The sequence below is a fragment of the Trichosurus vulpecula genome, chromosome 1, assembly GCF_011100635.1.
Source record: "Trichosurus vulpecula isolate mTriVul1 chromosome 1, mTriVul1.pri, whole genome shotgun sequence".
Classification (NCBI taxonomy): Eukaryota; Metazoa; Chordata; class Mammalia; order Diprotodontia; family Phalangeridae; genus Trichosurus; species Trichosurus vulpecula.
The window spans coordinates 107,166,733-107,180,079 of NC_050573.1; the positions used below are offsets into that span (position 1 = coordinate 107,166,733).

The window sequence follows — 13,347 nt, forward strand, 5'->3', positions numbered from 1 at the left end:
TATAGGAAGGTTGGACAATGCCTACTATGGTTTGTTTTCTTTGGTCTTCTTTACAGGCTTTGTCTCATGAGAATTTAGTCAGATTGTCATTGAAATGTAACTAGGATATTAGAATTGCAGTTTTCTGTGAATGTCCATTTTTATAGGAAAGACACTTTCCCTCTGCGCGTGCGCGCGCGCATGCACACGTGTGTGTGTGTGTAATAAAAGGGCAGGAATATGAGAAATTTTGGTAAAAATTAGATTAACTAGTAAATCTGTTCAGTAGATAATAACTTGAACTCATCCACTTGCTGTCCAGTGTAGGAGTATATTCACTAAAGAAGCAAGACAAACAGCATTATAGTTAGAAAACTTTTCCATTTCAGATGTAATATAATTCTGAGAAACCTACTTTTGATGTTTTAATTTTAAGTTGAAGATTTTTTCTTTTTGTATTCCTGGCTTCAATATTTTATTAGATTTGTCAAGTATGTAATGTAGTGACATGTTGGTAGTAAAAATAAGTATTGCAAGTATATGGAAAATCTAATCTTTCTTATGCTTTGATTTTTTTTTATTTGATGTAATTTTTTTTTGAGATGTGCAAAAGTGGGAGGAGTAGGAGCCAAATGTTTCTGTGTTGCCAACTTTTCACTTGCAAGAACCCATAAACCTGCACCTGCTGGGAGCCATGGAAAAGCCAGCCCACGATGAATTCCAGGCCTCTGCTTAAAACTTTTTTTTTACTGGAACTAAATGATGTTGCCATTTTTATTTTTAGGTTTGCTGGCATGGGTAATCTCATTAAGGTGCTAACCAGGGACATAGACCACAATGCAGCACATTTTTTCTTGGATTTTGAAAGTAAGTCTCTTCAGCCTTTCACAGTTGGTGCATAATGGTAATGGTGAAACATTGTTTATTTCTATCACCACAGTGAAGGCAAGCCAGTCTGTTGGTAAAACATGGAAAAAAGAGGTTGCATGATTTTTCCTCTAGTAGTTGCTTAACATTGTCACATAATTTTTTGGTTTTTCATTTGCTAATATCATTTGAGTCTTTGTATCCAGTGCTGTCCACTCATTGGTCCATGAAGCAAGTAGCCTTATGATGAAAATTCTCATTGTGTGCTTTAGTGACTATGCTGAGCAGTTTGATGGTGACTATGACTATACATAACTAAGTTTAGCTTAGTTTTGTTTTATCACTAGATGGTGACTTGATCAAACAATAAAAAATCAAAAACTTGATTTCGTGATTGTGTGGTCCAAAATTTTTAGAGTACCATACTTATATTGGCATGTGAGTTTTATAGAAAATTTTAAATTAAAGAGTTAAGATATACGTATGCAGTAATTTTTAATATTCAATTTTAAGATGGTCTACTCAAATGTAATATAAAAATTCGGGTGAAATTATTTTTGATCAAATAATAGAATACAAATGCTCAGAACACTAGCACTATTGAGATGCTGAAAGAATTGTTCACTATAAGGCCTTTAATCAAACCTCTTAGGAAAACTTTGAGAAGAAATGTAGTGACAGTGTGCCGTTTTATACAGGAAAACCACATTTCACCTCTAGGTCCTACAAGTCAATACCTTGAGAATAAAGGTTGTTCTCCGCCAGTTCACAGAGTGGGTAGCCTGAAGGATGAGTTCATACCTGAAGAGCTTCCCTTTCCGCTCTAATATTTTTCTACTATATTTCAGATGTACCTTTTTATAAAGGGATATTCTCTTTTTTCTCATTCTTGTCTTGACAGGTACCTTAACATGGGGAATCTTCTTAAAGTTTTGACATGCACAGACCTTGAGCAGGGGCCAAATTTTTTCCTTGATTTTGAAAGTGAGAAGATGATTTTATATATCTATTTCTCTTTGCCTGCAGTAGACTGCGTTTGTCTTGCACTAAATGACTGTCTTCACTTTGCCATCTTTATAACTGCTTTGCATGACTGAGCTATGAATTGTTGGATAAAATTTCTGTTGCCTTCTTGAAACAGCCCGTAATATTTCATTCATCAAATTGAGATAAACATTTATTTTGCTTTATTGCAGTGTACCTATATTTATAAGAAGGATATGCTTTCTTATCTCAAGATCTATTAATACAAATATTTAAATGAAATAATTTTGGTAGAAATGACACTATAAAAGCATCTCCAGATTTATTAGGAGAAGTAATATCTGGGGGTAATAATGCTATATTTCAAGATAACTTCATCAATATTGAATTATTTTGTCCCAACACTTTAATATCTTATTTACAAATTTGTTCATGAAGGCCATTCACAGCTCAGTAATTTGGGCATAATATTAAAAGGTAAGTGTGAACCTAATTTAGTTGATTTTGGCAGAGAATTGCCTACTTTGTAAAGCCTGAAAATTTTTTTAATGCATTTCAGCTGTGTACTCTTAGCCCCTCTTCCCCAATTGAAACTAAATGAAAATAAAAAACAAAAACAAAAATTGGTTCACAGACCTTTAAGTAATTTGCCTTCTGTTTGTTTTATGTTGCATGACCTATTGTAATATGGTCTAAGAATGGCAGGTAAGTGTAATTGATTGCTGTGCATGTGGAACTGCTTTGCTCTTTGGCTGTCAGTATTGCTTTAGCTTGTTTCTATCAAATTTTTAAAAATGATGTCAAATGGTTGTTTTAGTTTGAATGTTGCCATTTTAGCTGAACTTAAAAGAAATTGTTAGGAAAGGGTGAAGATACTTATTTTAGGCTTTCCATTATATTTTCTATAATTGTGTATACGTTTAAACCCTTTTGAAGAAACTGAAGAAAGCAAAAATTTAAAACATTTCTGGTTAGTGATAATAATCGCCTACCAGAGGAATAATTGCCTCTCTTTTAACAAGTTGTTTTATTTCTCTAGCTCTAAATATAGTTTGCAGTGTTATACAACATACAGTTAATATTTGTGATAAGTTTTGCTTTTTTCCTGTCAACCAGGATCAGTGAAGAGTAGTAACATGATGAAAGATGAATTTTGTGGACTAGTTGGCCAAATACTATGTTTCATTAGTAAAACAATTATAGTTTAAGAAATTTGTACTCTTGTGCTAATTTATAGCACTCTCTCTAATACTAGCATCAGTAAGATAATCATTTGTCAACTTTTTGCCAAATATATGAAAATTAATAACAATTTCCTTTACCCTTCTCAACAATTGAATACCGCAGTTTTAAGTGCATGTTGAGCTTGTATTTCAGTGGCATCAGCTTGGGGAATGATGAGCAGATTGCTGACATTAAAGATTACTTTTTTAGATGAGGCTTTTACATTTCAGCTGTATTTTAGTCCATAAGTATCTGTTTTAAATTTTGTCTTGTATTTATATCTGCTACTCTGTCTCCTGGCTTCTTCCTTTCCATAACTTCAGATGCCTTGCATTTGCAGAATCTTGGCTTTAATAGGTCAGGATCTTGTTCAAGACTTGGCACTTGATCTTTGAATAAACCTAGTTTTGTGTAATTGTGGCCCAGTGAAGAAGAATGAATTTAACATAGTATTCAGAAATTTATTTAGTCTTGGTCTGCCTCTCCTTGGGGAAAGAAAATTTTGTTATTCCAAATTTGTTTCATAAAATTTAAGTAGATGATTTAGTGAGAACCAAAAAGGTCCCCAAATAATGTCAGTGGAGGACTAATTTATAAATTTTCAACAAATGAAAACATCATATTTAAAAGTACCACATAATTAGAGTTAGATGAGGCTTAAGTTAGAAATAAGTTTGAAATAAATTCATTAATTTGTCATTTTTGAACATTAGTTAAATTGTACTTTATAGTATAGATATAGTTACATTTAAAGGTATGTTAGCATGTACCCATTTGAAAATTTAAAAATAATCCTCCTCTGATCACTTTTCCTAATTTAAGTCCAGATTTTCATATATCAGGGTTACTTTAAGCTTAATTAGTTTTCTGTATATAACTGTTTCATTTATTTGGTACTAATTATAGAGAGGAGAGATAGCTTGACTGAGTGATTAGAAACCTAGTCTGAGAATCAGGAATACTTGATTCTGTGCTGCCTCTGTGTAACCCTGAAGAAGTCACTTAGTGTCTTTAGTACCCCAGAGACTTCCAGAGACTTTACTGGGAGCTAGTAGCTCTACCAGTGAAATCATGTGTCTAGTTTAAATACAAAGCAAAACAAAAACCAGAAGCATTCGTGACAATATACAATACTGATAAAAGGCATGGTAAGAACTTTTTCACGGTGTTTTCTGATCATAATGTTCTATTTAGGGTGATTATGAGATAAATCACTTCTCAGCCTGTTTGAGCTAAGAGTATGCATAGAACACACATACACATATTATGTGTGTGTGGGCACACACACACACATACACACACATACACTTCCATTTATCTCTTAAGGAAAATGAAGTCAGGGAACATTTGAGGTGATCATTTTCAGTTGAAATGAAAATTTAACTGAACTATACCTTTAAGCTTAGCTATGCTTTTGTCCTAATTATTATTGACCTTTTAATAGTACAATATACTATCCCTTTTATTCTTCCTTTTGGAATCTCTTGAATTTCCTTTCCCTTTCTCCACTTTCTTTTTACTTTTATCTCTTTTACCCATTTGACTGCCATTAAGTATGTTACTAAAAATTAATCCCTCTACTTCTTTAAAAAAAATCTTTCCATCTTGTATCTTTCAGTACTTTTCATCTGTTGTCTTAAAATATCCAGTTAGTTTGTTAGCATCTTTGTTAAAAAAAAATCCAGTATATGTACTTTTGTATGTGTCAAAATGGAGCCACATTACATTGTAGCTTACTTTAATTCATACAGGGTTTTTTTGGGGGGGGAAGGGGCATGAAGAATCCATAAATTTACAGTATACTATAGTAATTTCCCAAGTTGAAACTCTCTTTTTTCCTTTGTATTTCTTAGATGAACCCTTTTGTCCTTTTGTGTTGTGGGACCATTTTCTTTGAATTTACCATGATATTTAATGATCCTTTCCATTTTTAGAAACAATGTTCTCAAAAATTTTAAGGCATTTTATTTCATTGTTAAACAGAAAAAGGAGTAATTAAAACATGCCTTCGTTGTGTCTTGAATGTCTTTTAGAGTTAAGTTTAGTGAGCAATCAATGTGTGCCTACTGGCTGAAGTAAATGCACCACTATGTTACTATCAAATGAATGCTCTTTTGTTAGGTGGACAAATAGTACATTTTTCTTCAAATTCTGTAAAGTAGTGATTTGCCAAGAAAAACAAAAGTGACAAGTCTTGATTGCATTACATAAAAATGCCAATATTATTTGAAATGCTATAATGTGCCTCATTTTTATACTATCTTGTGTTTAGCATTTCACTCCTCTTGCATGAATTGCTATCAATAAATTAGTGCTTACCTGTTTGCTATTTTTCCTGTTTTTGTCTTCATTTCTACAGCAGTCTTCAGCAGCTTTCAAAATTATAAATGTGACTTTCCTGTGATAGTCTAAAAATTGTTTAGTGTGATGCTAGATGTTTTTTAAAAAGAGGGGAATCACAATCTTTCCCTTTATTTTTAAAAATTTCTTGGTGTTTGCTAAAGTTTAAATTTAAACTATAATAACCACTTGTGAGATCTACTTAAGGCTACTTGATAATGTTCTGTTTGTATGTTAGTCCCAGTGTCTAGATGTCATATTTTCTTGTCAACAGCTAGTCATCCACAGATAAACTTGCATGATTTAATGTAAATGTTTTCTAACATTAGAAATGCCTTATACATTATGCAGATATTTTAAATATCTTGTCATAAATTCCTATTAAATGGATTAAACCTGTAATGTATTTCTTAATGATATTTTTATAACTGAATTACCTTACACAAAAAAGATTACTAGCCAGTATTTTTGCCTGTGAAAATATTGTTTTCAACTCCACCTAGAGTAAGTATTTTCAAAAGTTAAACTTGCTCAATGTCTTTTGAATTAATTTTTTTTTGGGAAAAAAATCTCAGTTAAAAATAACTATTACTGCTGAGTGATTTCAACTTAAAAAACCATTTAGGCTAAAAAGCCAATATAAATGGTTGCTTTAAGATAATTATTATTTGAACACAGCTCTGTTACTTTTATGTTTAAAGTTTTCTGTCAGAAAGAATCTAGCAACACCGAAAATGAAATGAAAAAAATAACCCACAACTTAATTCAATAAACATTTGTGTGCTATGTATAGGGTTATATGCCAGATAGAGTATTTTGATAAATGAATATAAGAATATATACTTGATCTTTGAACTATTTAAGGCATTTAATAAATGTTAGTTGAATGAATAGATTCAGCTTTATTTTATTATTGAATCATAGTAAATTTTAAGTTTGTTTCACATAAAATATTAATACTGTAATTGTCAAAAATTGAGAATTTTAAAAAATGAGTTTTATGTATTTTTAATTACTTAAGTATTATGTGATGAAAACTGAATTAGTATTAAGAGTTACTCTTGACATAAAAGAGATTCATGGCAGTTTTTTCAACTATTGTCATTTTTGCTTCCATCCCTTTACTGTCTCGCCTCTTTCCTCTATTCTTTATTCTTTTGTGACTTAATTTCTAAGGGTAGTGATGGGAGAAAGACAGAAACTTTTACAAAGCTAAATTTTTCCCCCCAGTTTTAGAGAAGGAACAAAAAATGGAAAGGAGTCATCTTTAAATTGAAGGGAAATCATAAACTTGAAAATTGTCCTTAATTTAGCATTGTAGATGTATATACCCCTCTCCCCCCATGATGAAACCTCAGAACTGATAAAATAATAAATATTTTTCAAGTACAATTCTTCTCTAAATTCTTAAAGAAATTATAATGCTATTATTTTGTAATGGGAGTGCTTTCAGGGTACAGTGTTTGCTTAATTGGATTGCAATATGAAATATACTACACAAATAGCATACATTGTTATAGAACATATCTTTTTAAAATTATCAGAGTGGCTGATGTGGGATTTAGGGAAGACCTGAGTTTAAGTCCTCTGCCACATGATTTTGTGATCTTGGGCCAGACGCTTAATCTCATAGGGGCCCAGGCCACTTGGCAAACACTGTAAATTACATGACCAATTGTTACTCTGTATTGGTAGAGGGAATTTCTTCCTACAAAGATTTAAATCAACACAATCAGGTGCTCACACCTCCTCAGTCTTCCTCTGCCACAGCCCTACTCAATTTTGTCTTATTTCGTAGAGTGCTTTTGAGTTGGCTGCTCAGCCTAATGAAATATTTCTGGATTTCTGTTAACTAGAGTAATAGCAAGCTATAAAGATTCCCTTTATATTCAGCATGTCATTATATACCTGATACTTTTTGTAACTGGTATTGTGCTATTGGTAATTAGATAACCTTATCTAGTTCCTTAAGTACTTTTTCAAAATTTTGAGACTTCTAAATTAGTGCCATCTGCAAAGAATTTTGAGGTTGAATATAATATATGTGCTTAATTACATGGATTAAGTTTTGGTTTTACTTGCTTCTTCCTTTGATTTTTGAGGAATAAATTGTATTATTGATATTGAACAAGAATTTATCACAGGAAATGATTTTTAAAAGCCTTAAAATATGTTCCATGCAATAACTTTATAGTTGAAAATTAGAGAGAATCTATATAAAAAATTATTCAACCTATGAGAATAGGCCTTCATTTTGAATAGTTGAAGCCTTTCAAATAGCTTATTATTATTACCATGAACATAATAGAAAAAATGGAATGTGATAGTTTTAAATTTTAATGGTTGTTCTTTGAGTTCATTATAGCAAATGATGATCTACTCAATAAACTAACAAAAAAACCTGTTAGACATCTATCCTGAGTTGTAGATTTATATGTGAAATAAAGCTTTTCTGCAACAAGCTAGATACTTAATGATATATTGTGATATATGTTGTGATATAATCACATGTATCCCTTTAACTTTATTGTGCTTTCCTGGTATTTAGATGCCCAGCCTACAGAATCTGAAAAGGAAATTTATAATCAGGTGAACGTAGTATTAAAAGATGCAGAAGGCATCCTGGAGGATTTACAATCGTACAGAGGAGCTGGCCATGAGATACGAGAGGTAAAGCATGGTTAAACATAATTTCAAAAATTCACTTTCAAACATTAACAAAAAAATATCAAAATCCTCTTTTACTGCACTCTGAGACTTTTTTCCTTTTAAAGTATGGTTTTAATTTTAGCTGCTTGGTGTTTTATATAAAATTGTGAAAAAATCTTGTTAAAATAGAGAAACAAAATATTCTACAATAAAGATTTTTCTTATATTGCTTATAGTTTAACCAAATTCTGTATTGTTCTATTAGATATAACATGGAGTTCTGTTTTATTGCTCTGAGGAAGAACAGTGAACATATTGATCAAATTTCTGTCTAAACTTCTGTTTTTGAAGAATTACCTAGATTGAGCTTCTGTGTATTAATAAAGATACTTTCTAAGAATTTGGGTTACTATTGGGCTATCAGATATACTTCAATTTTTCACAACTTTTAATTCACAACAAAAGCAGGATATTTTACTTAAAACAGTTCGTTAATGTATATGGGGCAAAAATAAATGGGACTTGAACAGGTTATCTAATCTTGTTCTTCCCTGGTAGATAAGTATTTGGGTAATATTTATCTTTTGAATATTATGATCCAGAAAAATTTTAAAGTTGTCTCCTTGTTGGTCAGTAATATTTTAAAATAAGCTCAATCACTTGGTGACATGAATACTTTATAAAAATTTCATTCTTGATAGACTGCTTCTTCAGTTTGTTTTCTGTAGTTTTGGTGGGGCAGCTAGGTGGTGCTGTGGAAGAATGCTCAGCCTGAAATCAGGAAGACTCCTCTTTATGAATTCAAATCTTCCTGAGACATTTACTAGCTGTGTGACCTTGGGGAAGTCACTTAACCCTGTATATCTTAGTTCCTCATTTATAAAAGGAGCTAGAGAAGGAATGACAAATCAGTTCCAGTATCTTTGCCAAGAAAACCCCAGGTAATGAAGAGTTGGACATGACTGAACAACAACAAGCTTTAGAGTGCATACACCACTAAACTAGGAACTAATACTTTTCAATACTCCTGGCTTTCATAGTTTGGCTAATTTCCTTATGAAAAATTGGAGTAATGTCTGGAACCTGAAAATTTTATGTAACGTCAACTTACTTAATGAAAAACTTTTGAATAGGGTGCTATACAACAAACTCTTTAGGTAAGAAAAGATAAAATTGGGAAATGGAGAGAAAAGGTATATACATAATTTTGTAGAGACTGGTGGAAGTTGTCTGTTTAGGCTGATTATGGCAAAGGAAATTACCTCTATTGCATGAAGCAAGTAGCTTTAGGAACTTTTTCCTGCTGTGGAAATGAGTTATTTGTTATAGCATTCCAATATTTTATTGTTTTCCCAATTACATGTTAAAACAATTTTTAACCTCATTTTAAAAAATTTTGTGTTCCAAATTCTTTCCTTCTCTCCACAGTCCCCTCATTAAGAAGGCAAGCAATTTGATAAAAGTTATATATGTGCAGTCATATTAGGTTCTGAAAGGAAACGCAGCCCTCCCTTCCTTCCCCCCTCCCCCCAAAAAATATCAGGAAAAATAAAGAAAATTTTAAAGATTGTTTCCATCTACATTCAGACTCTGTCAGTTCTTTCTCTGAGGTAGATAGCATTTTTCTTGAAGTCCTTTGGAATTGTCTTAGATCATTGCATTTCTGAAAGTCATTAAGTCCTTTACAGTTGATCATCATACAAAATTGCTGTTACTCTGTTCTCCTGTTTCTTCTCAGTTTACTTTGCATCAATTCATGTAAGTCTTTCCAGGTTTTTCTGAAAGCATACTGTTCATCATTTCTTAAAGCACAATAGTTTTCCATCACAATCATATACCACAACTTGTTCAGCCATTCCCCAGTTGATGGGTATCCCCCCAATTTCCATTTCATTGCCACCACAAAAAGAACTGCTATAAATATTTGTGTTCATATAGATCTTCTCACCCCCATCCCCATCCCCTTTTTAAAAATCTCTCGTAGTGGTAGGGGTATATATAGGGCATATATAGTCTTATACGCCTTTGGGCACAATTCCACATTACTCTCCGAGTGGTTGGATAAGTTCACAACTCCATCAGTAATGCTTTAGTGTTTCATTTTTCCCACATCCCCTGCAACATTTTCCTTTTCTGTTATATTAGCTAAAATGATAGGTGTGGGGTAGTAGCTCAGAGCTGTTTTAATTTGCATTTCTTTAATTAGATATTTAGAGCATTTTTTCACATGACTTTAGATAGCTTTGATTTCTTCTTTTGAAAACTGTTCATATCCTTTGGCCATTTGTCAATTTGGAGGTGACTTATATTCTTATAAATTTGACTCAGTTCTCTATGTATTTGAGAAATGCTTCCTTTATCAGAGAAACCTGATGTACAAATTTTTCCACAAGTTATGGTTACTGTGTATTTTCCTCCATTCCTATTTTTCCCTGTTTATCTTTCTCTCTGTTTCTCTCTCCTTTCACCCTGTCCCCTCTCACAGTGTTTTGCTTCAGACCAACAGCTCCCTCAGTCTGCCTTCTCTTCCCTATCCCCTACTCCCACTTTCTTTCCTGCTTCTTTGTAGGGTAAGATAAAATTTCTATGCCCAACTGAGTGTGTATATTATTCTCTCTTTGAGCCAATTCTGATGAGAGTGAGTTTCAAGCATTGTCTGTTACTCCACACCCCCATCTTCCCCTCTACCTAAAGGCTCCTTTGAATTTTTTTTATGTGAGATAATTTACCCCATTCTACCTCTCCCTTCTCCCATTGCATCCTTGGTTCTCACTCCTTAGTTTTATTCTTTTTTTTTTTTTTTAGATATCCCACCATATTCATCTCTTTTTTTCTCCTTAATTTTATTGTTTTAGAATCTTATCCCATTATAGTCAACTTACCCATGTCTTCTGTCTTTGTATGTTCCTTTTAACTGCCATAATAATGAGAAAGTTCTTAGGAGTTACAGGTGTCATCTCAAACAGTTCAACCTTAGTGAATTTCTTTTGATATTTCTTTCCTGTTTACCTTTTTATGCTTCTCTTGAGTTTGTATTTGAAAGTCAGATTTTCTGTTCAGATCTGGTCTTTTCATCAGGAATTTTTGAAAGTTCTCTTTTTCATGAAATGTCCATTCCTCCCCCCCCCCCCCCCCCCCCCCCCCCCCCCGATTATACTCAGTTTTGCTGACTAAGTGATTCTTGGTTTTAATCCTAGCTTCTGTGTCCTCTGGAATATCATATTCCAAGCCCTCTGATCCTTTAATGTAGAAACTGCTAAATCTTGGGTTATCCTAACTGTGGTCCCATGATATTTTAATTGTTTGTTTTTGACTACTTGCAACATTTTTTCCACTAGCTAGAGCTCTGGAATTTGGCTATAATATTCCCTGGAATTTGTATTTGGGGATCTCTTTCATAAAGTGAGCAGCGGATTCTTTCAATTTCTATTTTGCCCTCTAGTTTTAGGATATCAGGGCAGTTTTCCTTGATAATTTCTGGAAAGATGATGTGTAGGCTCTTTTTGTGATCTTGGCTTTAATTCTTAAATTATTTCTCCTTGATCTGTTTTCTAAGTCAGGTATTTTTCCATTGAGATATTTCATATCTTTTTGGTATTTCTTCATTCTTTTGATTTATTTGAATGTTTTTTTTGATGTCGCATCTAGTCATTCTACCTCAGCTTTCCCAATTCCAATTTTTAAGGAATTATTTTTGTCATTGACCTTTTGTACATCTCTTTCCATTTGTCCAATTGTACTTTTTAAGTTGTCCTTCTCTTCAGTGAATTTTTGTGGCTGTCTTTAAATTTGGTCAATAATGCTTTTTAGGGTGTTTTTTTTTTTGAGTGGATTTTTGTTCCTCTTTCACCATTTTGCCTATTTGATTTCTTAAGTTATTTTCTTCAGGTTTTTTGTGCCTCTTTTACTAAGCTGTTGTTGGCTCTTTTTTCATCATTTCCATGCATCACTTTCATTTTTTTTCCTCAATATTTCCTCTACACCTCTTACTTGACTTTTACCATCTTTTTTGAACTTTTCTAGGAATTATTTTTGGGCCTCAGACCAATTCACATTTCTCTTTGAGACTTTAGATGTAGCAGTTTTGACTTTGTTGTCTTTTTCTGGGTTTGTGTTTAGATCTTCCCTGTCAGCATAGTAACTTTCTATGGTCAGGGTCTTTTTTTTTTTTTTTTTGCTCATTTTCCCAGCCTATTTCTTGACATTTGACTTTATGTTAAAGTTAGGCTGTGCTCCTAGGGTGTTGGGGGCACTGGCCCAACTTTGAGGTTTTTTGTGCTGCTTTTTTCAGAACCCATTCTGGGGGCATATAAGCTTTCAGTTCTTTCAAGGTGGTAGGATCTTAGGAGAGATGTGATCACTGCTCTCCTGGCCTGTGCTCTAATCTGTGAGCAACCATAAGCACTCTCCTCCCTGGAACTATGATCTAGGCCCCTGTTATGCTGTGGCTGTACGCTCTAGTGTGCTAGTGCTCCTTCTCCTCCTTGCCTTGGGACTGTGACCCAGAATGGTGTGTGGGCAATGCAACCAAGGCCTGGAACTAGTGTCAGCCAAAGATCCTCTGTAATCTCCTTCTGATCAGTTGTCTGACTCCTTTACCCTCTGTGGTCTAAGAGCCAGTATCTACTGTCACTGGATCAAAGAGTACATGGCAGAGGGAGTAAAGGTGTAAAAAGACTAGGAAGGTAGGAGGGGGAGGCTAGGTGATGAAGTCCTTTGAATGCCAAATAGAACAAATTTTTTTTTTATCCTGGAGGTAATAGGGAGCCACTGGAATTTATTGAGTAGAAAAAGAATGACATGATTGGACCTGTGCTTTAGGAAAATCACTTCGGTGGCTGATTGAAGGACAGATTGGAATGGGGAGAGTCTTGAGGTAGTCAAACCCACCAACAGTGTCTTGAAAAATCTAGGAGTGAAGTGATGAGGAAATGTTTTAAAACAGTGACAGTGTCAGATGAGAAAGGGACATGTTGGAGAGATGTTGCAAAGGTGAAATCGACAGGCCTTGGTAACAGCTGGAATATGGGGGGGTGCAAGATAGTGAGGAATTCAGGATGATTCCTGGGTTGTGAGCCTGAGGTACTGGCAGGATGATGTTCTCTATAGTAATAAAGAAGGTAGGAGGGGTGGAGGGTTTAGGGGAAAATATAATGAATTCTATTTTGGACATATTGAATTTAAAATGTTTAAAAAATTTAAAATAAAAATTAAAAAAAAAAAACAAACAAACTGGACATCCAGTTCAGGATATCTGAAAGGCAGTCAGAGAAAGAGTTTGGGGCAGGATAGATAGAATCATCA

The 13,347-nt window shown here is 33.4% G+C and overlaps 1 protein-coding gene across 7 annotated transcripts in view; it reads left to right on the forward strand.

Moving 5' to 3' along the window:
* CYRIB (CYFIP related Rac1 interactor B) overlaps positions 1 to 13,347 on the forward strand; it is a 124,635-nt gene that overhangs the window by 82,703 nt on the left and 28,585 nt on the right. For 4 of the 7 annotated variants that reach the window (XM_036737657.1, XM_036737640.1, XM_036737673.1 and 1 more), the window contains 2 exons: positions 1,748 to 1,830; positions 7,943 to 8,064. In XM_036737657.1, coding sequence (XP_036593552.1) covers positions 1,758 to 1,830; positions 7,943 to 8,064 — 195 coding nt within the window. In that variant the 5' untranslated portion in view covers positions 1,748 to 1,757. Of the gene's footprint in view, positions 1 to 763; positions 847 to 1,747; positions 1,831 to 7,942; positions 8,065 to 13,347 lie in introns of all 7 variants that reach the window. The other 3 variants (XM_036737692.1, XM_036737682.1, XM_036737664.1) reach the window with 2 other exon arrangements.